At 50.0% G+C, this 26,886-nt stretch overlaps 1 protein-coding gene and 1 long non-coding RNA gene across 5 annotated transcripts; one reads left to right on the top strand and one right to left on the bottom strand.

Annotated features, from left to right (window-relative positions):
* Positions 1 to 14: 14 nt before the first annotated feature.
* MAJIN (membrane anchored junction protein) lies at positions 15 to 26,886 on the bottom strand. 4 transcript variants are annotated; one of them, XM_070068803.1, is made up of 11 exons: positions 26,705 to 26,886; positions 15,358 to 15,475; positions 12,262 to 12,307; positions 9,254 to 9,329; positions 8,967 to 9,104; positions 8,140 to 8,171; positions 7,745 to 7,833; positions 5,874 to 5,937; positions 1,419 to 1,491; positions 693 to 801; positions 15 to 247 (listed from the first exon to the last, which is right to left on the bottom strand). In XM_070068803.1, exons 2-11 carry the CDS (start codon positions 15,456 to 15,458, stop codon positions 136 to 138), a joined length of 840 nt encoding a protein of 279 aa, XP_069924904.1. In that variant the 5' UTR covers positions 15,459 to 15,475; positions 26,705 to 26,886; the 3' UTR covers positions 15 to 135. The 4 variants fall into 4 exon arrangements, with proteins under 4 accessions (XP_069924904.1, XP_051687396.2, XP_069924909.1 ...); XM_051831436.2 differs by having other exon boundaries at positions 8,967 to 9,092; positions 26,705 to 26,885; XM_070068808.1 differs by lacking the exons at positions 12,262 to 12,307; positions 15,358 to 15,475; positions 26,705 to 26,886 and adding exons at positions 10,835 to 10,967; positions 12,093 to 12,233.
* On the top strand, positions 762 to 2,033 carry LOC138848565 (uncharacterized). Its single transcript, XR_011386499.1, has 2 exons — positions 762 to 888; positions 1,047 to 2,033. It is a non-coding gene; the product is annotated as an uncharacterized lncRNA (long non-coding RNA).

The raw sequence follows: 26,886 nt of genomic DNA, 5'->3' as shown, positions 1-26,886 counted from the left end.
GTTAGGAAGTTGCATTCTTTTTAAAAAATTTAATTTTAAATTGGAACAAAAACATTCAATTATAAGGTGGCAAAGAACCGGACAAACCCACGGGAGGACCCCTCATGGGGCCTCGGTGCTCGTGGCCGAGGCGTCCTAAGGCGAGGACGGGGCCGGAGGAGGCGCGGCCGCGGGGCTCCAGGTGCCCTCGCTCCGGGCAGGCTCCCCGCTGCTCTTCCTGAAGAAGTACCGGAACGGGAAGAGGGTGCTGCAGGACGAGAAGCAGGGGCTGACCGCGAGGTCTCCCCCCTCCCACCGCGTCTGCTCTGGGGAGCCAGTCTGGAGCAGCGCTCGGAAGGGCCCTCACATGAGGTTATATTGGGGGGGGGGGAGACAGACTTGCAGTGGGTGGCTGCCCTGCGATGGAGGGACCTACTGGGTTCTGCTCTGCAAAAGGGCTCCCAGGAGGCAGCCGGGGTCAGGGGGGAGCAGAAGCATCTGGTGGCCATCATCCGGGTGGCCAAGGCAGGCAGCAGCCGGCCGTTCAGCCCGCGCTCCTGGAGCCCGGCCCTACACAGGCCTCAGGACCGAGGGGAGCTGTGCAGGGGCCAGGAAGACCCTGTTCTCGAGCCCCTTTCTATCGTCTGTCCTGGAAGGAACCGCGGAAGCTCTGCCGCGGCGGGGCGGGGCGGGGCAGGGCGGCACTGTCTTACCGCACAAAGCCGAAGAAGCCGCTGGCTGCTGTCTCTCCAGGGGGAGGCAGGCTGTCTTCCCGCGGTGGTGGGACAGCTGGCTCTGCAGCACGGGGTCTGCGCCTAGACTCTGTAAGGAAAGTGCTCAGGCGGGAGCAGAGGGGAGTCCAGGACTGTGTTCATGTGAGCAGCCTCCCGCCAAGCTCTCTACAGCCAGGTGAGCTGTGTGTCCTGACCCTCACCCCCACCCCCAAGTTCATCTCGGCACAGAAGACGCTAGTCTGACCTTGGGGCATTTCCAAAGTCAGGCTCCTGAGCGATGTCCCCAGGTCAAGCCCAGCCCCCCCCCCCCCCCCACGGCTGCTGTTTCCACAGGGGCAGGAACTGCTTGGAGAGCTTGTTCCAGCCCTGCTTCCGGGACCACAGCCCACTGAATCCTCGTGCTGGTGGAAGGGCAACACCTCAGCAGGCCGGGCGTCCCCGGCCACGGTGGCACTTGCAACACCAACGCCACACATTTCTCCCGGGCGGGGGCATCAAGTTCACCACCAGAAGCCGAGGACGACAGCAATTCCTGCCTCCACTCCTTTAGGACGCGGACGAGGGGCTCCTAACAAGCCGCACCCAGGACGAGGCCCGCCACCCACTCAGTGAGCGCACTCAGCCTGGTGCTGCTCCTTGCTCAGCAGAACCACGGGGCGCAGGGGAATCACTGAGGGAGACACACGGGGAGTGTCCAGAACCTACCCTCTTCCTGGACGTCTGTGGTGTCAGAGGCCGAGGTCTGCTGACACTCCTGCTGGGTTTTTCTTTCCTTGTTCTGATAAAAAGAAATCCAACAAAGGTCTCAGAGCTTGATGACCTCACGCTATTCGCTGGTGAACTAACTCACATCAGCATGGGCTATGGCTTCCGGCAGCCCAGGCAGGTTCTCTATTTCCTGCTGGAGGACTGTCCTTGCTACATTCCAGCCTCCTAATCATTGTCCCTAGAAAACCAGAAGATGTAAAAGCAGAGAACAGGGGCCAGCCCTGTGGTGTAGTGGGTAAAGCCACGGCTTGCAGTGCCGACATCCCATATGGGTGCCGGTTTAAGTCCCAGCTGCTCCACTTCTGATCCAGCTCTCTGCTGTGGCCTGGGAAAGCAGTAGAAGATGGCCCAAGTCCTTGGGCCCCTGCACCCGCATGGGAGACCCAGAAGAAGCTCCTGGCTCCTGGCTTTGGATCGGCGCAGCTCCAGCCGTTGTGGCCAATTGGGGAGTGAACCAGCGGATGGAAGACCTCACTCTCTCTGCCTCTTCTCTCTGTGTAACTCTGACTTTCAAATAAATAAATAAATCTCAAAAATAAATAAAAAATAAAAGAAGAGCCAAGAACAAACCAAGCTGGGCTGAACCTGCATTCCACGTTACTGAGTCCTGGAACGCTGAGGCTTCAGAACGCACGCGGACCTTAGCGTGGATGTGGAGAAATGCGTAATCAGTGGGGTAACGCCAGTGCCCAGCCGAGTGTCAGCAGCCAGGGCAGTCTCTGCAGCGCCCCTCCCTGGGGACGTGACGCATCAGCAGGGCCCTGAGTGAGTGGAGCTTCATCCACTGGTCAAGGACAGCACAGAATTCCAGACAGGGCCACTCAAGGAGGAGCACCGCCTGTGACGGCAGCGTCCCACGTGGGTGCTGGTGTGTCCTGGCTGCTCCACTTCCCATCCAGCTCCCTGCTAGTGGCCTGGGAAGGCAGCAAAAGATGGCCACTGCCACCCACATGGGAGACCCAGAAGAAGCTTCTGGCTTCGGCCTGGCCCAGCTCTGTGACCATTTGGAGAGCGAACCAGCAGATGAAAGATCCCCCTCTCTGTCTTTCCCTCTCTAACTCTGCCTTTTCAAATGAATAAATAATTTTTTTAAAAGAGTACAATCAGCAAGGCTAGAGCCAGACACTGCAGAAACATGACCGTGGCGTTAGCAGCCAGCACGCCTCATGTGCTACTAATGCCTTGTTAAAATTCCTTTGTACTTGCAGAAGGGCGTCCTACAACCCAGTCCAAGGCCCACACCATTTCCCGGCAAGCACCCTGATAGAAACACAGCTCATTTTCTCTGGAAATCCCTGCCGCTGGCCAGAATCTTCGCCCAGCCAGGATCTGGGGCCTCCCCCACTGCAGGGCTGGGTTTCCTTGAGCTGTTTGGCTATGACGAGGGGCTGCAGGCTGTCCACGGGGTTCTGGGGGGCAGAAGCGTGCCATGCCCCTAGGGAAGTTAGGACCAGCCCCATGTATGCACACACTTCAGCTTAGAATCGCAGATACTTCTCAGAGAGTGTCTGCAACAAATCCCAGGCCACAGAGGCGGCCATCTAAGTCAGAGTCTGGTACAAGGGGGCTCTGGGGAGGAAGGGGAGCCCATTCTTACCTTCTCTAAGCAGATGAAAGAGTGGGAGGGCCCAGCTCTGCTTTGGACTTGAGGAAGTGATTCTTACATATTTGCTGGAACTCTGGCTTTGGGCTTCAATCCCGCTGCACAGAGCAGCCCTAATGACCAGCAGAGTGGCACTGCGCCAGGCCGCCTCTGGAAGTCTGTGGCCACACCTGCTGGGAAGTGCAGTTCGGGTGCAGGCGCCTGCAGTGCGCAGCCTCTCCCCGCGCAGCTCTGGCCCGTGTGTATCCTTCCAAATTCCCGATCTCTAGGTCTGGGCTCTGGAGTAACAGCGTTACCTTCCCACTGTCTCCCAGACACCTCTCGGACAGAGACGTGTGGTGTCCGGAGCTCTTCCTGCACGGGCTCCTGATGTGCTCCGACATGCACAGCCCGCACTGCCTGTGGCCCTCACTCCACTGCCCCAGAGTCGGGGAGAAACAGTAAGCCTTGGACCATCAGAGCAAATTCAATTTTTCTGGCTCGTATGACTTACACGGGGAGTCACTGCGGTCAGTTTAATTCAGGAGAAAATCCTCATCCTGGAACAGGGTCTGTGATGAAGACGGTCCTTGGGCTTTGAGTCAACATCAGTAAACGCACTCCTTTTACTCAGAGTCCTTTCTGAACCCAGAATCAGGTTGACAAGGCAATTATGTTGAGTAAGAAGCTGTGGGTACAGTTCTTGAGGGAGATGATGTGTCAAACCCAGAATAGGTAGGTACGAAGGGTAGGGCGGGAGGGAAATGTTCCTTTAATAGTCATTATCTGGGTTGTATCAAGTGTCTTTGTTCTCTGGAGCGTCATGTACTCTTCTTGTACGTCCTCTTTTCTTCTTCTTACCTCTCTAGAGGATGGCGGCATAGAGGGGGGACTATCTATATAGGTTTGCCGGGTGGGCCAGTTAGTCATGGCCCAACAAAGGCCCTGTCCTCTGCCCCTGTCCACAGAGGCAGAGGTCTAAATTCCCAAGGGCTGGCCGGTGCTGTGGCTCACTAGGCTAATCCTCCGCCTTGCAGCACCGGCACACCGGGTTCTAGTCCCGGTCGGGGCACCGGATTCTGTCCCGGTTGCCCCTCTTCCAGGCCAGCTTTCTGCTGTGGCCCGGGAGTGCAGTGGAGGATGGCCCAAGTGCTTGGGTCCTGCACCCCATGGGAGACCAGGAGAAGTACCTGGCTCCTGCCATTGGATCAGCGCAATGCGCTGGCCGTGGCGGCTATTGGAGGATGAACCAACGGCAAAGGAAGACCTTTCTCTCTGTCTCTCTCTCTCACTGTCCACTCTGCCTGTCCAAAAAATAAAAAAATTAAAAAATAAATAAAAAATAAATTCCCAAGGGCTCACCCTTCAGCTAGGTTGTAAGTCCCTGGAAGGAAGAAACTAGGTGTTCCCATGTTTCTGTGAACTCCAGCCCCCAACATAATGCGTGTAAACAGGAGACAGAACATGGTTTAGAAAGGACTGTCACCTCACTCTTCTACATGAAAGTGTTTTCCAGGAATTCCTGTGATCTTACGGCGGCCTCGGGGCCCTTCCGGACCAGCCCAGGCTGACCTCTCCAGGAATGTGTCTCAGCGTGGCACCCTCAGCCCGGGTGCACGAGCCTGCACGAGCCAAAGCACTGTACTCTTCCCCTGGGCCTGAGCGCTACCCCACTCTGACCTACTCTGTGAACGCTTTTTTTATTTTTTTAAAGATTTATTTATTTGAAAGTGACAGAGGGAGGATGAGACAGACATCTACCATCCTCTCGTTCACTCTCCAATGCCTGCAATGGCTGCAGCCTGGCGCCAGGAGCCAGGAACTCCATCTGGGTTCCCCACGTGGTGGCAGGGAGCCGGCTCAGAAGCACAGCAATGGGGACTCACACTAGCGTTCCAACAGGAGACACTGTAGGCAGTGGCTAGCCTGCCCCCGGGACCCTTCCTCTGTAGACACTCCACGGTCTCTTTGTGCCCTGTGTTTCCTCTACTCTGGCACACAGCACATCTTTAGTAATTGTGTGCCTTGCTTTGCACTGTTGGCTTTGTAGAGGACAGCGCCATGTCCCTGGCTCTTGGTTCACAGTAGACAATGAAAATTTGTTGAATGAATGCACAGATAAATATTTGCTAGTGGATCATGTCATGTGTCCTGGGAAGGTGAGAGGCGAACTGTTAGAGTTTGAGTACGAGGTCAGAGCTCTACGACCCCTGTAGGGTCAGAAGCAGGAACAAAGGCAGACTCTGTAAGGCCTGGACACAGCAACGGCTATTGCAGGGGAAGGGGGAAGGGCGTTACTTTGGAGATAATTATGGCAAAGAAGCCCTGACGGGGAAGAGGAGCAGCCAAACTGAATCAAATGCCCCGGAGCCAGCTCCCCGCTGCTCCAGGAGTCCCTCTCCTTCTGGAAGCTTCCACGCTGCTCCTTGCCTGGCCCACCTGTGAAAACCAGGTGCTGCTAGACTCAGACCCAGTGTGGACGAAGTTTTCTAAATAAAAAATTCTATGCTGAATCCCATCGCTGATCAATACACATCTATTTTGTTACTTCAACTACAGAGTACAAGTGTCAGCGCTGTAAGATAAGTGGACATTTTGACCAAAGGGTTCCTTGACAGTGTGTGTGTTATGCAGTCACTTTCGGGGTGGGTGCTGCAAGGGCAGCGTGGCTGAATGCTGCTCTGCAGGCAGTGAACCTGAGAATGAGTGCAGTCAGTTCAGTCAGCACTCACAGACCAGGATGTGCTGGCGACAGGAATCCCCACGCGTGACAGAGCCAGTAACCCCAGAACCTCCACTTCGGTGCTTACCCTCCTGGATTCCACAGGGGGCTTCTTTTTGCTGAGGCTGCGACTGGAAGTCCCCGTCTTGGCCCTGTGGTGGAGAGAAGCAGCCCGGGAAATGTTACTGGCAGCAGCAGCTTCATCCATTCGAGCAAATGTGGCCCGAATGAATATTTCAGCAGCTTGGCTGTTTTCACACCACTCCTGGCTGGCGGACTAAATCGTACGGCCAAACTTTCACTGGGTGCAGCTATGATTCAGTTATCCCAACACCGAGGGAGCCAGGGTTGAGACAGGAAGCATGGGACTGACAGCAGGTATCAGATTTGAAATACTTGATTGTGCATCAAAACCCAGAGAGAAGGAACGCGCGCCTCATATCCACGGAAAACTCGGTCAGACGGAACAGAGCGAATCCCCACCCCCCAGGGTCCTCACCCTGCACCTGGCGCGGCAGGGATCCCCTGGCTTCACTGACGCGCGCACCTGGACAGCACAGGGGCAGTCCCCTCGCGGCTGCTCTCTCACTGTCTACCCCGCAGCCGTCACAGGCCCAGGAGATGAGCAGCTGCTGCCAGCCTAGGGTGAGAGCGCGGGAGCTGGAGAACGAGCCACACCCTGGACTGTCCTAGCCACTGCCTCTGGGGCAAGAAGAAGGAGGAGTGATTGTCTTGCTGGCCCATCTGGTCCCTGACAGAGGTGGAGAGAGCACCAGAGGCCTCCACAAGAGTGCCTCCGCACCTCAGGGACGGCTCTTCTCCCTGAGAGCTGGGCGCAGCCCCTCGCAGACACGGCAGCCTGGGTCACCACTTCAGGGGCCAGCTTCCTGGTCACTGCTGTAAAAGGCGCTATCTTTTGTTCGCTCGCACTCTTTCAAAGGCTTCCCTGGATTTCCGTATGGTATTCTTAGATGTTATGTAAGTCTGTGCTTTCTGATAACACTGCCGAGTACACATTTTTTGAATGCATTGAATCCAGATGCGTGAGGTCTGACTGTACCTCCTCTCAGCCTTCATCTTGATGAACAGACAATCGACTTTGCTGAGAGAGAGGCCGTGTTCAAATGCCAGGGTCTGGTGTTTGGTGCAGACCTGTGACACGGGCATCCAGTAGGAGCAGCAGTCTGAGTCCCGGCTGCTCCACTTCCCACCCAGCTCCCTGCCACTGTGCCTGGGACAGCAGCAGAAGACGGCCCAAGTATCTGGAGCCCTGCTCTCCATGTGGGATACCTGGATCCAGGCTCCTGGCTTCAGCCAGTGGATGAAAGTGCTCTCGCTCTCTCTCTCTCCCTCTCTCTCTTTCTCTCTCCCTCTCTAACTCTGCCTTTCGAATAAATAAATTAATACTTAAAAACAAAAATAAAATTGCGGCTGGCGCTGTAGTGCAGCAGGTTAAAGCCCTGGCCTGAAGCAACAGCATCCTATATGGGCACCGGTTCGATCCCGGCTGCTCCACTTCTGATCCAGCTCTCTGCTATGGCCTGGGAAAGCAACAGAAGATGGCTCAAGTCCTTGGGTCCCTGCACCAGTGTGGGAGACCCGGAAGAAGCTCCTGGCTCCTGACTGCAGATCGGCACAGCTCTAGCCATTGCTGCCAACTGGGGAGTGAACCAGCGGATGGAAGACCTCTCTCTCTCTCTAACTCTGCCTTTCAAATAAATAAATGAATATTTAAAATCAAAAACAGATTACATTGCAAATATCAACTTGCTTCCTTTCCTTAGTGCACCCATTGGAATAGGCAGCTACTGATTGAACCTTTAAAAAGAAAGTGACTCACCCCAGGACAGGATGGACCAGCAACCATAACTGGCAAAGCTTAACTAGGCTGCAGGGCCAGCCTCTCTCCCTCATCACCTAACCAAGCTACAGGGCCAGCCCCTCGCCCATGTCACTGACCTGGCCAGCTCTGGCCTGCCGGGGGAGCTGGGTTCTTCTGTGCATTTTCGTTTTCTCATCATGGATCCAGATGATTTTGCAGCGAGGACCTTCGGAGAGAAACGTTCTCCTGGGACTGCTTTCCCAGAATTCTCTCAATTCATAGGGTACAGAAGAGAGCGCTGCATCTTTAAACTGCCACATGCAGCTTTCAACATCAGCTTTCCAAGCAAGACCCCATTCCGCTGGAGACTTAGTCTCCAAAATCTAGCCAAGGGGGAAACATGGCTGCAGGTGCACCATTCTGATTGGACGTGAGCAGCAAGTGAGGGGCAGAAGTAAGAGGCAGAGACGGCAGGATTCCGGGGAACAGGAGGTGGAAAGGCCACTTTCACTCTTAGAGAAGGCGAACTTACCCTGCCAGGAGGGGTGTCCTTCACTGCTTTTCCTGCAATGGGAAACGTGGGCGTGAGAATGCATCGAGCCTCTGTTTTGCCTGGATTTCTGGCTACCGCGTATTTCTCAGAACTGGCTGCAGACAAAACCTTCCCATGTGCCCTTCTCCCTTGTCCCTGGCACCACTTTCCCTAGAAACAGTGTCTTCAAAAGCTCTTCCCCCTCGTCTCAAAACGTTTGTCATTCACAAGCCGAAAAGCTTTGATCCGCACTGCAGCAATACGCCACTTAAAAGGAGATAACAGGAAACAAATGCTACTTCAGGCACCAGTGACCAATCCACTGGAGGCAAGGTCTTCGCACCCTTTTTCAAATCAAACTGCTTACTTTTTCTTCAAGGTGTAAAACAGTCATGACCCTCAGATAGTAAAAATCGGGAGATTCCTTTACAATACCACTAAGGTAAAGGTCACCGGATACAACAGACGGACACGTTCACAGAACAGTTAGCTTCTGCTGATTGCTCTAAACCAGACTTGGCACTTTCCGCTTACCTGTATTTGCATTATTGATATAAATCTAAGTTTGGAGCATTTAATCCTCTTAATAACTTGATGAGAAAGGTACTAGTATTACTCACCATTTCCTCAAGGAGGTGGAGGAAGATCAAGTCATTTATCTAAGGTCACAGAGCTATTAAGTGGCAAGGCCACCCTGGCTTGCTGTGCGTGTTTCCAACTTCCGCACTGTGGCTGGAGCCCAGGCTGGCAGGCCTGCTCACCACGCTCAGCTCCCACTGCAGATCTGTTTTCTTTTCTCCCACCCACATGCCCATCATGTCACTCACCAGGTGACAGGTTTTCCTGAAAGCGGTTCAGCTCCACGTAGAGTGTGAACACAAACGGGTACGGGATCAGGACAGCTTCCCCATGTTTGAATTTCAGGTGAGAGACTCTTTCCCATTTGCTTTTATCTGGGGACGCAGCTAAGGCATGAGCAGGAAGCCCGCACACACCACGGCCACCGTCTGAGGGGCGACACTCGCTCTCCTCTCCAAACTGACTATGGCTTCCCTGCATCTATGTGAATGTAACATGAGTGGGAGCCCATTTCCAGCCAGCAAAGAAAGGATACAGGGAAATATAACGAAGTGCTCTGTAGTAAAAGGCTGCAGATTGTCCAAGTTTCCCAAGACCACACGGATAGAATCCTGGAAAAAGTAGTTGAAAATTCTTTCACAAGATTGCTGAGACTCATATTCCCACTGCTGCCCGTCACCGCTGCTCGCGTGCCCGGGACACGGGACTATTTGCTCTGCCCTCAGTGTGCCTCCCGTTTCTCCACCTCTATGCTTTTGCACAGCTCATTTCCTACCTGAAACACCTGTCCCATCGTCAGCCAAATCCCACCGTAGCCTTCAAGTTCAAGACACCTCCTCCAGAAAGCTTCCCTGATTCCCCAAGTTGTAATCAACTTTTAGACTCAAACTTCACAGTAAGCCCTGGCCCCTTACTACATCCCACACACACACACGTTTCATTTGATCAGGAGACCTGCTGGGAGTAGGACGTGCACCTGACCTATCTTACCATCACTTCTACAGTGTCCACCATAGGGAGTGTTGTATCACAGGTCCTCCATAGACGGTTACTGAGTGAATGAACAATACTAATACTTAAATAGTTATTTTGCTTTTGCCTAAGTGAAACTTTTTTCTATGCTCTTTAAATCTGAATTGATTAACCCCTAATTAATCTATGCCTATTAGTCTATACCAATTAATTAATTTGGAATTATTATAGGACTACTGCATTTCCTAATGTTTTGGCCTATAGTAGGCAGAAACTGTGTCTTGTTTATCTTTGAATTCTCCATTCTAGCATGGTGTCTTGGTTATAATAGCTAATATTTGGGGCTGGTGTTGTGATGTAGCAGAAACAGCCATTGCCTGCAGCGCCGGCATCCTACACAGGCACTGGTTCAAGTCCCGGATGCTCCACTTCCAATCCAGCTCCCTGCTAATGTGCTTGGGAAAGCAGAGGGGGATGGCTCCTGGCTCCTAGCTCTTAGCTCCTGGCTTTAGATCAGTCCAGTTCCACCTGGCCGTTGTGGCCATCTGGGGAGTGAACCAGCGAATGGAAAATCTCTCTCTATCTGTCTCTCTCTGCCTCTGCCTTTCTGAAACTCTGCATTTCAAATAAATAAATCTTTTTTATTTGACAGGTAGAGTTATAGACAGAGAGAGAGACAGAGAGAAAGGTCTTCCTTCCATCGGTTCACCCCCCAAATGGCCGCTACGGCCGGCACACTGCACCGATCCGAAGCCAGGAGCCAGGTGCTTCTTCCTGGTCTCCCAGGTGGATGCAGGGCCCAAGCACTTGGGCCATCCTCCACTGCCTTCCCGGGCCACAGCAGAGAGCTGGACTGGAAGAGAAGCAACTGGGACTAGAACCCGGTGCCCATATGGAATGCTGGCACCACAGGTGGAGGATTAAAAAAGTGAGCCACGGTGCCGGCCCCTTAAATAAATAAATACATCTTTAAAAAAATACTCCTAACTATTAAGGTAGACTGCCTCCCACTAAATGCTCACTAAATCAAAGAGAATGATGACGTCTTCCCCCAAACTAATGCAGTAAGAGAACATATGAAAAGCACTTTGGAAGCTTCAATATGATACATAAAATATGTAAATGCTTCACAGCTACCACTTACTGAGCTCCTGTGTGGCAGGTATGGCACACACCTATTTCTGATCTGGAAGTCAGGCATTATTAACCCACTGGACAGGTATGGAAACAGACTCAGGGCCGTTAGTCTCCCCAAAGTCACACTATGATGGCAGAACCTGAATTTAAATCTAGACTGGATGGTTCTAAAGTCCATGCTCCCTTCACTCTACTATGCTGTTTTGAGCTTTTTTTCTGCCCAAATTAACTGAAGGTGCTCACAAAATAAACAAAAATTCTCCTGGTGCCATACCAAGTTACTTGTAATTTATGATGTCCTTGAGGGTCCTACAAGGTCCTACTGGATCTTTCAACATTTAGCTGAAGAGCCACAGGTACCTTAAAAGCTATGCCTCAAAGTTTTAAGCAATTCTGTTTAAGTATATTTTTACTAGTACTCTAATTCCTTGAAATGAGGAAGCATATGTCTTAGTGAGTCACAATAGTCATAAGTTACTGAGTTGCACCGATAGAAGAGGGTAAACCACAGGTTAAGTGTTCCTAATCTGAAAGTCCAAAATCCAAAATGCTCCAAAACCCAAAATGTTTGAGCAGTAACATGGTGCCACAGGTGGAAAAGTCCACATCTGACTTTATGTGAAAAGAGTATAAAACTACCTTAGGCTAAGAGTATAAGGCAGAAGTGAAACATAAACTGATTTCACGTTTAGGCTTGGGTGCCAAGAAATCTTATTATGCAGAGGCCAATATTCCAAATTTTGAAAAGAACTCTCAATCCCAACCTACTCCACCTGTAGTTTAAACTTCTCAATTTATATCCAGGCAATTTAGAGCCAGGCTGATAAATGATTTGCCAAGGGTAACAAGGGCTAAGCCAGGACTGGAATGCAGGGCCAGCCCCCAGAACTCTACCTCTGTGCCCAGTGCTTTCACCGATTTCCGCTACTGCTAGTCTTCTTTCTGGGGCAGAACTTAAACCAGAGCTGGGTAGAAACGGAGTGGAACTGGAGTGGGAACAGAGCAACTGCAAATGTTTCCAATTCGGTGAAGACACAACAGCCTTGTCTGTGTGTTTACAGTGAGCTTCCTGAACGTCAAGTACCAGGCGGTGGTTAGGGGTGGCTTCCCAGAGCCCTCTAGAAGGCAGCCGTCCTCCGGAAGCTTTCTGGATGCCAGCCGCCACGAGAGAGAGCTGCCTGCCAACGGCTGCGAGTTCTAGTGGAAGCTAAGCAACTCGCAGCCTCCAAGGTGCTGACGCTTCAACTAGAATTCAGAAAGGATACAGGCTTTAAGTTTCTCTGAAAAATGGTATAGTTTCTTTGCAGAGGAAATGTGGAAAAGGAGACGCCAAGTTATCCAGGGCTATCAGTTTGTGGGAAATTCAAGTCTGGACTTGGGCGCATCTGTGCCTTCCAGAACAACTGCCCCAGCCTTGTCTGCTTCTTCTCCTACCTCCAGCTCCTCGACGATGATGTCCTTATTTTCTATCTCTATTCCTCTAGAAAGTAAACAAACAGAGATGAGTAAGAAGATGGAAGCCCTGCACAAGCGGACTCTGTAGAGCATGAATGACACTGGTGGTTGGTCTGAGCGCCGGGACAAGGCTGTCCTGAAATGGCTTCTCCAGTAACCTGACAAAACCTGAGATTCTTCCTGTGAAAGTTAGCAGTTTGCTAGACAAGTTACACTCAAAGTGTGGTTTGGAGAACCCGGGGGTTCTTAAGTCCCTTTCAAAGAATCTCCAAGGTCAAAAGTATTTTCTTCACAATAACGGTACTAAGATGTTATTTTACTCTTTCCCCTGGGTTAACACGTGTACCCGTTTGTGCAAAAGCAGTGCTGGGCAAAACTGCCGGTGCTTTTGCAGGAATCTGGGCGGCTGCATGAAGCCGGAGTGGCAGCTCAGTACACCTTTCACAGTAATCTCTACTGTGCACGGAGGGGAAATCCTGTTTCATTTCATATCACTCTGGAAGCAGTAAAAAGTTAATGATTTTATAAAATCTCAACCACTGATCACACAGCTATCAAATGTGGTACATGGTAAACCCGGAAGTGAGCATAAAGCATGTCTGCCTACCAAACATGATGGCTGTCTTAGCAAAAGCACTTGTGTGACCGTGCAAGTCGCAAACTGCACTAGCTGCTTTTTTCATAAAATTGTATTTTACTATGGTTTGTCAGACCTGGAAGTTTGACAGACATTTTCCTCAAAATGAATAAAGTACACATCATCATAAGAAAATCAACTGATTGTTTATTTTCAACAATAAATTTGGGGCTTTAAGGCAAAAAACATTTTTTAAAGATTTTTATTTATTTACTTGAGAGGTAGACTTACAGATAAAGAGAGGCAGAGACAGAGAGAAAGGTCTTCCATCCACTGGTACACTCCCTAAATGGCTGCAATCACCAGAGTTGAACCAATCTGAAGCTGGGAGCCAGGAGCTTCTTCCCAGCTCCCAGGTGGGTGCAGGGGCCCAAGCACTTGTGTCACCTTCTACTGTTTCTAGGACACAGCAGAGAGCTGGATCAGAAGTAGAGCAGCCAGTTCATGAAGCGGTGTCCATATGGGATGCTGGTACTGCAGGCAGAAACTTGGACTGCTACACCATAGCACCAGCTCTTCAAAGCAAAAATTTGAATTTTGGGAAACTATCCACCATTGTTTAATAGCTTCTTTTTCAGAGAGGAAGAGAGATCTTCCATCCCCTGGTTCACTCCCTTAAATGGCTGTAATGGTCATGGCTGGGCCAGGCCAAAGCCAGGAGCCCGGAGCTCCATCCAGTCTCCCCCTTGGGCCCCCTTGGCTGCTTTCCCTAGGCTATCAGCAGGAAGATGGTTAAGAAGTGGAGCATCTGGGACTCAAATCAACACCCATATAGGATGTTGGCACTGTAGGCAGTGGCTTTACCTACTGTGCCATTGCACCGCCGCCCCCCACCCCCAAGCTGCTCCACTTCTGATCCAGCTCTCTGCTATGGCCTGGGAAAGCAATAGAAGATGGCCCAAGTCATTGGGCTCCTGTACCTGTGTGGGAGACCCAGAAGAAGCTCCTGGCTCCTGGCTTCAGATCAGCACAGCTCCGGTCATTGCAGCCAACTGGGGAGTGAACCAGTGGATGGAAGACCTCTCTTCTCTCTTCTCTCTCTCTCTCTCTCTCTCTGCCTCTCCTTCTCTGTGTAACTCTGACTTTCAAGTAAAATACATCTTTAAAAAAAAATCTACCATTTTAATCACAAAAATCAATGTGTTCATCTTATATCTTGTAACTTATATCTTGTAACTTTGCTCTGCTTCTTAGCTCTAATACTCTGTGTGTGTGTGTGTGTGTGTGAGTGTGTTTTCTTTTTTTTTTTTTTTAATTTTTTATTTTTTTGACAGGCAGAGTGGACAGTGAGAGAGAGAGACAGAGAGAAAGGTCTTCCTTTGCCGTTGGTTCACCCTCCAATGGTCGCCGCGGCCGGCGCGCTGCGGCCGGCGCACCACGCTGATCCGATGGCAGGAGCCAGGAGCCAGGTGCTTTTCCTGGTCTCCCATGGGGTGCAGGGCCCAAGCACCTGGGCCATCCTCCACTGCACTCCCTGGCCACAGCAGAGAGCTGGCCTGGAAGAGGGGCAACCGGGACAGAATCCGGCGCCCCGACCGGGACTAGAACCCGGTGTGCCGGCGCCGCTAGGCGGAGGATTAGCCTAGTGAGCCGCGGTGCCGGCCTGAGTGTGTTTTCTATGTGGATAGTTTCACTTTTCCCTCTCAATTTAGATACATTTTAGTTCACATTATTTCTTGCTTAAGTCCTCTAGCTAGAATGCCAGTACCATTTTGAATAGAAATGATTAAAGTGAGCATCCTCAAGCCAGTGTTTGTAGTAGTGGTTAAGATACTAGGATGTACACATCCCATACTGAGTACCAGTGTTCAAACTTAATTCCACTTCCAATCCTAGCTTCCTGCTAACATGTGCCCAAGGGGGCACAAGGTAATGGCCCAAGTGGAATTGGACTGAGTTCTGGGATCCCAGCTTCGGTCTGGCCCATCCCAAAGCTCTTGTGGCCATCTGGGGAGTGAATCAGTGGATGAAGATCTTTCCATCTGTCTCTTTCTGTCATTCTGCCTTTCAAATAAATAAAGGCCTGGTGTCTAATTTAGAAACCTGTATGAAAAATAAATATACTTAATATAAAATACCTGGAAGAGAGAATCCAACAAGGTGCTTCTTCAACTAGTCTCCTGACTGGTTGTGACCTGTGAGAATGCGCTACACTGCTGTACAAGCCACCCTCCTACCTTTACAACTGAACAGATACTCCAACTCACATCTCCAACTTCCTGCTCACCCTGAGAGGTAGCAGGTGGTGGTTCAAGTAGTTGGGTCTCTGCCTCCCACATGGGAGATGTGGACTGATTTTCAAGCTCCTAGCTCTGACCCTGGCCTAGCCCTAGCTGTTGCAGGCATTGAGGAGTGAGTCAGTGGACAGAAGTTCTTTCTTTGTCTCTCTTTTTTTCTTTCTCAAATAATGTTTTTTTTTTTTTTTTAAATTAAGTTACCTGATGCTGTTTCCATATCTGATTTTGAATTTATACACACTGGGACCGACATGAAGAAACCTCGTCTCTGGAAATGGGTAGGTAAATGGTTTTAAACTCATTGCTTCCAAGCGACAGCCTAAATAAAGTAGAAACAGGAGATAATTACTAACATCACATACATTATTAACAAGCTAAAATGGCCTTAGATACAGGAGAGGAGGCCTGCCTAATCTACAGCATCTTTTCATGAGTAAAATGCCCAACACTAGCACCCCTGCCCGTGCACCAGCTTCAGTTCTGCGACTCATCACTGGGTCGTTGCCCTCTGTGCAGGGGAAGGATACATGTTGTGTGAGATGACTTCCATGCTTGAAGTCCCAAGACCAGAATTCACGTTTTGTTGGGTAACTTAATGGCCTTGTATAAATCACTTCTATTCCATTAGACTCATAATGCTAACATCTGCTCTAAGGACACGGAGTTTCCACTAGAATAAAGAGCTTCTGAGGATCTCTGAATCTGTTCTCTTCCCCGTCCCTATTTTACCTGGAACCAAGGAGGATATGAGGAGGACTCATGTTAAGTAATGAGATAATGCAAAATACGCATCAAGGAGAGGTACAACTAGGAGTTTTCTGCTATTAATTTTAGATAAAATTAAGGGATCACACAGTTCCTGCCACAGCCAATAAGGACGCACATTACCATCTCCCAGTGGTGCCAGGATCGCCTTCTTTCCCTACCTCTGAATTGCTACTTCTCTCCAGTCTGTGAGGTTTCCTGTGCCCCATGAGGGCCTACTATTTTCCTACCACTTACTAGATTTCTTTCTCCTATTCCAGAATTTTTGCCCCCTTAAGGTCCTTTCTGTAGAGAACCTGGGAAAGGGGAGAGATGGAACAAAAGCAAGATGGCATTTAGCATGCACTCAGAGGTAAGAATCAAGTGCACTATGATTGTCTGAGTCATGAGAGCTTTTCCCATTTGTAAATACAGATAATAAACCCCGTACTCCAGCTCTTCAGATGGGACTTTAAATAGTAATTAGAGGGGCTGGCACTGTGGCATAATAGGTTAGGCCTCTGCCTGTGGTGCCAGCATCCCATATGGGCACTGGTCGAGTCCCAGATGATCCACTCTCAGCTCTCTGCTAATGGCCTTGGAAAGCAGTGGAGGATGGCCCAAATGCTTGGGCCCTGCACCCGCATGGGAGACCAGGAGAAGCACCTGGCTCCTGGCTTCGGATTAGCGTGGTGTGCCGGCCATAGCGGGCATTTGGGGGGTGAACCAACGGAAAAGGAAGACCTTTCTCTCTGTCTCTCTCTCTCTGTCTAACTCTGCCTGTCAAAAAAAAAAAATAGTAATTAGAGAAAGACATCCAGAGTTCCTGATGGTCAAAGCTACCTTTACACAACACAAGGCACTGATTTCAGAGGTAGCTGACATGGAGTAGACAAAACAGGTACAATTTATGGAAAATCTGTGTTTGAATCTCAGTTCCTTTTTTTTTTTTTAAAGGTTTAATGATTTACTTGAGAGGCAGAGGCAGAGAGAGAGAGAGAGAGAGAGAGATCTTCCATCTGCTGGTTCATACCTCAAATTGCCACAACGGCTGGAAGTGGGCTGACTTGAAGCCAGGAGCTTCATCCCAGTCCCCAACATGGGTGGCAGGGATTCAAGGACTTGGGCCATTCTCTACTGTTTTCCCAGGACACAGCAGAGAGCTGAATCAGAAGTGGAGCAACTGGGTCTCGAACTGGTGCTCGTATGGGATGCCCGCAGGTTAGGTGGTGGCTTTACTTGCTATGCCACAGTGCTGGCCCATGAATCCCAATTCTAATAACACTATAATGTATCTGCGCCTTGGTTTGCTTATTTATACAATAACAACTAACACTTTCTGTCATGTCCTATTCTAAATGGTTGACATACTATCTCAGCCTCACAAGCCTCTGAAATAGTGTCAATTTGGTAGATGAGGAAATGGAGGCACTGGAGGCAAAGTCATCTGCCTGTAGCTATGAATGATGGAATGTGGATTCCAACCGAAGCAGCATAAATCCAGACTTGATAGTCCCACCCACTCTACCAGTATGCTCCTTTGGGTTATAAGGAGGAAAAACAATCAAGATAATAAACAAACAAAAAAAAATCACTTTGTAAGTAACAAAATACCATAACGCACATAAAAGACTATTTTCATTATTCATTCTTCCATATTATCCTGATGCCAATTCTACTCGGCGGGGAAGACTTGTATGGTGGAATCAGAAGATCCGTGTGCCCAAAGGGTAAAATTTCCCACAATTTCCAAAGTTCAAGTCTGGGGCTGCCAGTAAGGAGATACCTTAGTGTCTGATCTCAGATGCTTGGGATTAGAAGGACAGGAGATTGGAGCCAGAGCCCCTGGGACTATTTAGACTAGAATCGCAGTTTAAATAAAAACAGACAGTTTTTGCCAAATGCAGACTTACTGGAGGGGAAATACTGTTCATATCCTGAGAAAAATTTGCTGATGCCCCATGTCCGAGGCATGGCAGGAACCCAGGCTTGCTCTGCTGGAGTTTTGGAGCCCGATGACTTTTCAAAGTAGGCAGGGAGCCTACCTGGGGAAGTAAGGCTGCTGCCACAGAAACTTGGCTCTCAATTATTCAGGGGGTTCTTCTAAGCTCTGTCACCTCCCTACAGACTGAGGTCGGGGCATCAGAGCAAAGGAAATGAAGGCCATTTGCTGGAAATGACAATCCAGAGAGGAAATCTGTGCTGCACTACCGCTGGCTATCTGAGAAAAGAAAAATAACCCTCTTCTAGCCAGGGCCTGTTCCAGCTAATTGCTGGCTGCCCGCTTCAGAAACAAACACCACACACTAATTACTTCATTTGAAAATAAAGATTAGACAGCATAATTCAAGAGAAACACATAGTAGTAGTGGTTCAAAGATTTCACAGGGCTGTTTTCTAACACTGGGTACTGTAGCCATGGTGACACTATGTCCTAGTAACTATCATTAAGTTGGTGGGATCTTGCAGATGAAGGGTCAGGTTTGACTCATTTTTAGGTGGTCACAAATCATGATGGCTTTAAAACAAAGAACAATTACAAACAGTATGGGTTAGTGCAAGAGACATATGAATTGAAATTAGAGGACCAAAATTTGAGTTCTACTTTTGCCCCTTATTTGTCATTATGCCCTGAGCAAGTCACCTAGTCTCTTCATTCCTTAGTTTCCATATCTACAAATGGAGATTTCACTACCCCTGCACTGTAGGGGGTGGGAGGGGGATGGTTAAATGAGGCAATACTGTAGGCAGCACTTCATAAACTCCAAAGTATTATATAAACATCAGCTGTTATGATAGATTAAAGAGTTTTTCTCTTAATGCTTCAGAAGAAAAGCAAATTCAAGAGACCAAAACTCATCTCAACACAAAATCTGACAAATCTCAACCAAGAACCTCTCCTTGAAAATATCCAAGAATTATGGCCGGCGCCGCGGCTCACTAGGCTAATCCTCCGCCTAGCGGCGCCGGCACACCGGGTTCTAGTCCCGGTCGGGGTGCCGGATTCTGTCCCGGTTGCCCCTCTTCCAGGCCAGCTCTCTGCTGTGGCCAGGGAGTGCAGTGGAGGATGGCCCAGGTGCTTGGGCCCTGCACCCCATGGGAGACCAGGAAAAGCACCTGGCTCCTGGCTCCTGCCATTGGATCAGCGCAGTGCGCCGGTCGCAGCGCGCCAGCCGCGGCGGCCATTGGAGGGTGAACCAACGGCAAAGGAAGACCTTTCTCTCTGTCTCTCTCTCTCACTGTCCACTCTGCCTGTCAAAAAAAAAAAAAAAAAAAAAAAAAAAAAATCCAAGAATTAGAGTTAAATGACACGAAGGGACTGATGTTAGACTTTTCAAGATTTTAGTCATTTGTTTCACCTCAAGAAGCATATTGGTCAGTACACAGAACCTGAAGTGGGACAGACTGCCCTGAGGGTGATGATACTGCCGAGGTGGAAGGAGATGATAAGAAAACAGTGTCTATAAATACTCACATATCTGATGATATGTGATGGAAAAATCTTCCACGATGTTGAAGAATGAAAGTGCTTCTATAAGCATTTATGCAAAACATACGACAGGCTCTCTGGCTACTCATGAGTGTGGCAACAAAGCAGGGAAATCTCACTGATGCTATGAATCCAACATCCATGTTTTGGAGTTGATATTGAGGATGGATGACCAGCTCCTTCCATTTTCAAAAGTCCTTGGCTGGCCTCAGAGGTCTGCCCACCCTCGCTGAAACAGACTCATACTCTCTAAAAGCCTATATTTCCAACTAGAACTTCATAGGCGCCTCTAAGTGGAAGTGCCTTTCATTTTAGAAGGGATAAGAAGGAAGTAACTCCATCGGAGAAAGAAATGACTTCCACAAGGTCACATAATCAAGTATGGAACCGGGATTAGTCCCCCAAGACTGCTGAGGCCTTTGTCTCACGCCTTTTCCATTGTAACAGCATCCCGTGAGTCACTTTATTAAGCTGTGCCCATGGTGACTCTCATGACTCTGGGTGACTCAAGGCAAAATCATCCTGGGTACAAAGACGCCAAACCAAAATGTAAGCTTTTCTGATGAAAGGTTCTTAGACTTATAATTTGGAGTGTGAAAGGTTATATTCACATGTGTTTGTCTTCAAGTCGTATTTTCAAAAGGAATTATTCTGTTTCCTCACTTTGCAAGTTGATTAGGAGGGTTAATGAAATAACGCATGTATAATTATTTATTGTAGTGCTTAGCAAATAGGTTACCCAATAAATAAGTAATTTTTTAGGGGCTGGGGTTGTAGCGTAGCAAGTTAAAGTCTCAGCTTGCAGTGCCAGCATCCCATATGAGCGCCAGTTCAAGTCCTGGCTGCTCTACTTTAGATCCAGCTCCCTACTAATGTGCTTGGGAAAGCAGCAGAGGGTGGCCCACATCCTTGGCCCTTGCTCCCAGGTGGGAGACCTGAAAGAAGCTCCTGGCTTCTGGCTTCAGACTGGTTCAGCTCCAACCGTTGTGGCCGTTTGGGGAGTGAACCAGTGGAACGGAGACCTCTCTCTTCTCTCTCTCTTTCAAATAAATAAAATTTAAAAAAGAAGTAATTTTTTTTAAACAAAGTGTTCAGATACGGACAGGAAGAGGTTAAAGACCTAAGACTCTCCAGGATACTCCTATGTTTATGATGGCAGTCTATTTCCTCGTAAGTCTCTTCCCACTTTTAGGTAACGCATAACCTTTAAAATGCCAACGGTATTTGTGCAGGAGCACATTTGTCCTTGAAACTGTGACAGATTTTGTTTTGTTTTGTGGGGGGGGGGGGTTGCATGTAATTAAACCTTATAGGAAGACACCCTGAAACAAAATCAAAATGCCTTAGTGGACCACTCGATAAAGCAGCAAGGAGTTTCTTTCACCTAAGTGCGTCTTCTGCTTCCACCTTCATCCTAGAATCTAATGAAGACTACCTTTGGTCAACAGGTGTAGGACCGCGCTCCTCATTCTGGGAAAGCAACAGTGTCTCATCTCATCACCCTGTCCAGTAGTTGTGGCTTGTTATGTGAAGATCAAGCTGTCTGTTAGCATTCGTATCACACTGAATTCACCGCAGCACCCTAAAAATCCTACCAACCTTAGGAATCCAGAAAACATCTGGATGTAAAACTACAGACAACAAAGGACATTTGTTTTTTTTTGTTCCACCATTGGGTGCGCTGCCCTAGAACAGTACATGTTGGGAAGCAGATTTTAAAAAGAAAAGAAAAAAAGCATCACTAGTTTCAGAAAGGCAAACAGTGGAGAGAATATTCTAGGCTAGAGAGAATGGAAGTATCATTTATAATCTCAAGTTGTAAATCCTAAGTCTCTGATGTACGTATCTCAAGGGTCATAGTGACAGAAGAAGGATATAAGGAAGTATGACTAGAAAGCTTGTTCCAAATACACAGCTTTTGGGGCTGTAGCTGTGGCATAGTGGGTAAAGCTGCCGCCTGCAGTGCCAGCATCCCATATAGGCATCGGTTCAAGTCCTGGCTGCTCCGCTTCCAATCCAGCTCTCTGCTGTGGCCTGGGAAAGCAGTAGAAGATGGCAGAAGTCCTTGGGCCCCTGCATCTGAGCAGGAGACCCAGAAGAAGCTCCTGGCTCCTTGCTTTGGATCGGCGCAGCTCCAGCCATTGCAGCCGCTGCCTTTCTGTAACTCCACCTTTCAAACCAATAATTGCATCTTTAAAAAAAAACAAATACACAGCTTTTTCCTGGCATGAAACAATGGCGGCTTCTAAAGAAATTAATAAAATGACTTCTAATATAAACAGAACAAATTTCACTCAGGAAATCTGAAATATTTTTCTAATTTAATCCAACTTTGGTGACATATTGGGGAGATAAAAATTGTACTCACTAGGTTTATAAAAAGATCTACCTGCTATAGGAGATAATGTGATTTGGCCAAGGTCACACATCAAAGGCAACACTAAAACTCAGATGTATCCCTAGAGCAAGGAAGTTCAGCTGAATGAAGTTTCAAAAAGGTGGTTACTTTACAAACTGACCTAGATTCACTATTCACCTAAATTCTTCACAGTTTAACACCTGAGCATTGCTCTAAAATAACAGAATCAGATACAATTATTGCTAAAAAACAAAGTTTTGTGTTCAGAAAGACCATCAGACCACAGGGATTTGATGAAGAGGCCTATTTAAAAGTATCTGTATTTGGCCGGCGCCGCGGCTCACTAGGCTAATCCTCCACCTAGCGGCGCCGGCACACTGGGTTCTAGTCCCGGTTGGGGCGCCGGATTCTGTCCCGGTTGCCTCTCTTCCAGGCCAGCTCTCTGCTGTGGCCAGGGAGTGCAGTGGAGGATGGCCCAAGTGCTTGGGCCCTGCACCCCATGGGAGACCAGGAAAAGCACCTGGCTCCTGGCTCCTGCCATCAGATCAGCGCGGTGCGCAGGCTGCAGCGCGCCGACCGCGGCGGCCATTGGAGGGTGAACCAACGGCAAAGGAAGACCTTTCTCTCTGTCTCTCTCTCTCACTGTCCACTCTGCCTGTCAAAAAAATAAAATAAAAAATAAAAAAAAGTATCTGTATTTATAAAGCACTTTTGGTTTACTTAATGTTTTCAAGTCTGCTACCTTACATGACCCAAGACTTCTACTTCTTCAAGAAGGTGGGGAAGATTCAGTTAACTCACTCTCTGTGCTAACTGCTCTCTCAATTTTTAACCCGATTTAATCTTTTCAATCTTGTGTTCATTCAACATTTGCTCCTTCAGTTTACAAATACTTGCCTTCCCACTCGGCGCCAGCAATTAACTGCTGGAGATAATGCCAGGAAAAATAACAACTTGATCCTTGCCTTCACAGAGCTTACAAATAGTTTTTAGAATGACAATTGCCATGAAAGAAAGGCGGGGTGATATGGAAACATGTTACAGAGAAACCTAAGCGACTCATTTCTGAACTAGGGACGAGCTAGAGGCACAAATGGAGAGTGAGTGTAGGGTGTGAGATGGCGCAGCAAGCAGCAGGTGCACAGGTCCTCAGCCAGGAGAACAGTACGGCACTTTCAGCAGACAGTATAGGAGGCTGGAACGCACGGCGGGCAAGACAGTGCTAGCGAGACTGTACAGCTAAGCAGAGTTAGCACACATATGAGAGTCTATAATGCTTCAGGCCCGGCACTGGGCAATGATATAGGAAGAGAATATGATTTCCTGTGTTTAGGGCTTACGTTAAAGGAGGTGTGGCGAGCAACAATAAGCCACTTGGGACACCACCCCCCCATACTGGGAGCGCCTAGGATTGAGTCATACCTGTCTTCCGACCCAGTTTCCTGCTAACGCACCTAGGAGACAGTAGTGATGTCTCAGTACTTGAGCCCCTGCCACCCACGTGGGAAACCTGGATGTAGTTCCTGGCTCTGGCTTGGCCAGCCCTGGCTGTTTTGGGCATTTAGGGAGTGAAACAAAAGATGGAAGATTTCTCTGTCTCTCTTTCTCTGTCACTCTGCCTTTCAAATAAAAACAAATAAGTAAATATTTTTAAAAGAGTTATTTATTTACTTGAAAGTCAGAGTTACACAGAGAGAGAAGAAGAGGCAGAGAGAGAGAGAGAGGTCTTCCATCTGCTGGTTCAGTTGGCCGCAACAGCCAGAGCTGCGCAATCTAAAGCCAGGAGCCAGGAGCTTCTTCCAGGTTTCCCACGTGGGTGCAGGGGCCCAAGAACTTGGGCCACTTTCTACTGCTTTCCCAGGCCACAGCAGAGAGCTGGATTGGAAGTGGAGCAGCCAGGACTCGAACCAGTGCCAATATGAGATGCCGGCACTGCAGGCGGCGGCTTTACCCACTATGCCACAGCGCCGGCTCCTAAAGAAGTAGATCTTAAAAAAAATAAAAACTGAGAGAGAGAGAGAGAGAATTTCATCCACTGGTTCACTCCCCAACTGCTCACGACAGTTCCTGGGTTGAAGCTGGGAGTGAGGAACTCAATCCAAGTCTGCCGCATGGATAACAGGAACCAACCACTTCAGTCATCACTTGCTCTCAGGGTCTGCTTTAGCAGGAAGCTGGAGTCAGGAGTCAGACCCTGGAATTAAACCCAGATACTCTGCGGGATGGGAGCATCTTAACTAGACTAAATGCCAGCCCCTTACATGTAATCTGAGGTCCCTAAGTCACGTGGAGAAACCAGGGTTTTATTATAAAGGAGAATGACCAGGAGGCTGCTTTAGCTAGTGCGATCAGTGAAGGCCTTTCAGAAGAGATTACACTGAGTTGGAACCCTAGTGAAAAGAACCACATAAAGATCAAGGTTTTGAAAAAGCAGAGAAAAGCCAGAAAGTGCAGATGCCACGTGACAGGCGATTTAAAGGACAGAAAGTCAGTGTGACTACAGTGGAGAAGAAGTCAGGGTGTGAGGCGGGGCCAGACCATGTAAACCTTGTAGCCTGCTGTGAAAATGCCAGGACTTTACAGAGGGAGAGAAATGATTTACTCTCTAGCAACACGAAGTCTCCATTGCCTGGAGGAAGATAAGTGCCAGGTCACAAGAGCAGAAGCAGGGAGCCGTTAGGACGCCGCCTGTCGTGGTCCAGGAGAGACGCTGTTGATGTGGACTTGGGCGTTAACAGTGAACAGTGGGGTCTGAGGTATATTTCAGACTGATGGGCTGGATGTGGGAATCAAGGAAGGCTCCTGGTGTTTGGCCTTTGCAGTTAGGTGGATGAAAGTACACGCCATTTTACCAAGACAGGGAAAGAGATCTGGGGACGGGGATGAACAGCTAATTTTCAGGTTAAATCTGAGAGGCCTATTAGACATTCTAGTGGATACGCCAAGGAGGCAGTCTGCTGGTGAGTAAGGGGTGGAGATCAGGACAGAAATGGCAGTCTGAGTCGTCAGTATGTAGATAGTGTTTGAAACCACTGGAGGAGGAGGTCATCTAGCACGAGAAGGTCAGGAGGGATGAAGGCCACCCTATGGGCCAGGTATGGACTATGGCCTCTAGCCTAAGAGCAAGTGGAAGGCACTGAATGGAGTAAAAAGGCCATGGGCATGCAGTGGTGTAGTGGCGTGCCAGGTAAACCTGCTGCCTGCAATGCTTCCATCCAGTATGGGCACCTGTTCAGTCATGGCTGCTCCACTTCCCATAGAGCCCCCTGCTGATGGCCCAAGTGCCTGGGCCCCTGCTATCCACATGGAGACCTGGAAGAAGCTCCTGGCTTCAGCCCGGCCCAGCCTCAGCTGTTGTAGCCATCTGTGGAGTGAACCAGTGGATAGAGGATGTGTCTGTCTCTGTAACTCTTTCAAGTAAATAAATAAATCTTTTAAAAAATACCACAGGGAGGCCGGCGCCGCGGCTCACTAGGCTAATCCTCCGCCTAGCGGCGCCGGCACACCAGGTTCTAGTCCCGTTGGGGCGCCGGATTCTGTCCCGGTTGCCCCTCTTCCAGGCCAGCCCTCTGCTGTGGCCAGGGAGTGCAGTGGAGGATGGCCCAGGTGCTTGGGCCCTGCACCCCACGGGAGACCAGGAAAAGCACCTGGCTCCTGGCTCCTGCCATTGGATCAGCGTGGTGCGCCGGCCGCAGCGCGCCGGCCGCGGCGGCCATTGGAGGGTGAACCAACGGCAAAAGGAAGACCTTTCTCTCTGTCTCTCTCTCTCACTGTCCGCTCTGCCTGTCAAAAAAGAAAAAAAAAATACCACAGGGAGATGGCTACTATAACAAAATCATCTAATCATAACGTGGAAAAAAATCTGGAACAAGAGGCAGATGAAGGGGGACCAGCTAGGAGACGCCTGTGGCTCTAGGAAGAAGTTGTTGGTAGGCTTGTCTACAGCAATAACCATGGAGATGAAGAGAAGGGGGTGGATTTGAAGTCGCCTCTTCTGATTTGGTCACTTGATGCTGTGAGGGAGAGGAAACAAGTGAGGATGACTCCCAGCAGCTGCAGCAACTAACTAGAGATGCAGAGCTTCTTCCTGAGAGGGGCTTCCTGCCCTCGTGGGCAGGGGCAACCGGGAGGAGATTCTAGGCAGAAGTGTATACCGTGGTGGTTTTGTTGAGAATTGAGAAAAGTGTGTGTGTTGGGGGGGGGGGGGGTGTATATTGGAATCATTACGTGACCAGATGTGATGGGAAAGGCTTCAAGCGATTCATTGATTTATTGATTTAACTTATTTGAAAGGCAGTTACAGAGCGAGAGCGAGAGGTCTTCCGTCCGCTGGTTCACTCCCCAGTGGCCACAACGGCCGGAGCGCGCCGATCCGAAGCCAGGAGCCAGGAGCTTCTTCCGGGTCTCCCACGTGAGTGCGGGACCCGAGGACGCGGGCCATCCTCCACCGCTCTCCCAGGCCGCAGCAGAGCTGGATCAGCCCGGACTCCACCGGTGCCCCCCGGGGCCGCAGGCGGCGGTTTTACCGACCACGTCACAGCGCCGAACCCGGCAGCCTCGTTCGTTCGCCGCGATCCACCCCGGGCTAGGGGGCGGGTGGTCGCGGCCGGCAGGCGCACTTTTGAGAAGTCTCCGCTTCCGGCCGGGGCCGGCCACCTGACGCGGGCCCGATCCTGTGCGGCGGCTCCGGCGGGCGCGCTGCCCCGTTCGGGCCCCCGGCCGCCATCTCCCCCGCCCCGCGCCGCCCGCCGCTCCGGCCGCGGCCTCCCCTCGAGGCCCTGCCGCGGGACAGCCTGAATCGTGGGTGTCCTGGCGGCCCCGGGGGGCCCAGGCCTCAGGAGGTGACCTCGGGGGGCGGGGTGGGGGACACTGCAGCCACCGAGTGGCGGGCCTGGCGCCAGAACCTGCCCTCAGGACGCGAGGAAACGCGAAGCCGGGCCGCCGAGCGCCTTTACCTCAGGCCCAGGGACCGCCCAGGCGCGGCTACGCTCCGTCCCGGTGCCGGAATAAGGGTCTTTGGCGCCTCAGAAGATCAGCGATGCTCGCGGAGAAGGAGGGCGCCAAGCTCCAACGACGCCCGCGCCGGTGAGCCGCCGGCTCCCGTCACGTGCCGGCCGGGCCTTCTGCGCACGCGCAG

The sequence above is a fragment of the Oryctolagus cuniculus genome, chromosome 1 (assembly GCF_964237555.1).
Source record: "Oryctolagus cuniculus chromosome 1, mOryCun1.1, whole genome shotgun sequence".
NCBI classification, from domain to species: Eukaryota; Metazoa; Chordata; class Mammalia; order Lagomorpha; family Leporidae; genus Oryctolagus; species Oryctolagus cuniculus.
The sequence above is the reverse complement of the archived record's forward strand: the minus strand, read 5'-3'. Positions and strand labels throughout refer to the sequence as shown.

Excerpts from the sequence above, each read along its gene's own strand:
- MAJIN (XM_070068803.1), bottom strand. The coding sequence starts at position 15,458 with ATGAGTTTAAAACCATTTACCTACCCATTTCCAGAGACGAGGTTTCTT. Across the intron at positions 12,308-15,357 it reads AGATATGGAAACAGCATCAG|AGGAATAGAGATAGAAAATA; the intron begins GTAACTTAATTT and ends TTTACTTTCTAG. Across the intron at positions 5,938-7,744 it reads GGCAGGCCAGAGCTGGCCAG|GGCCAAGACGGGGACTTCCA; the intron begins GTCAGTGACATG and ends TCTCCACCACAG.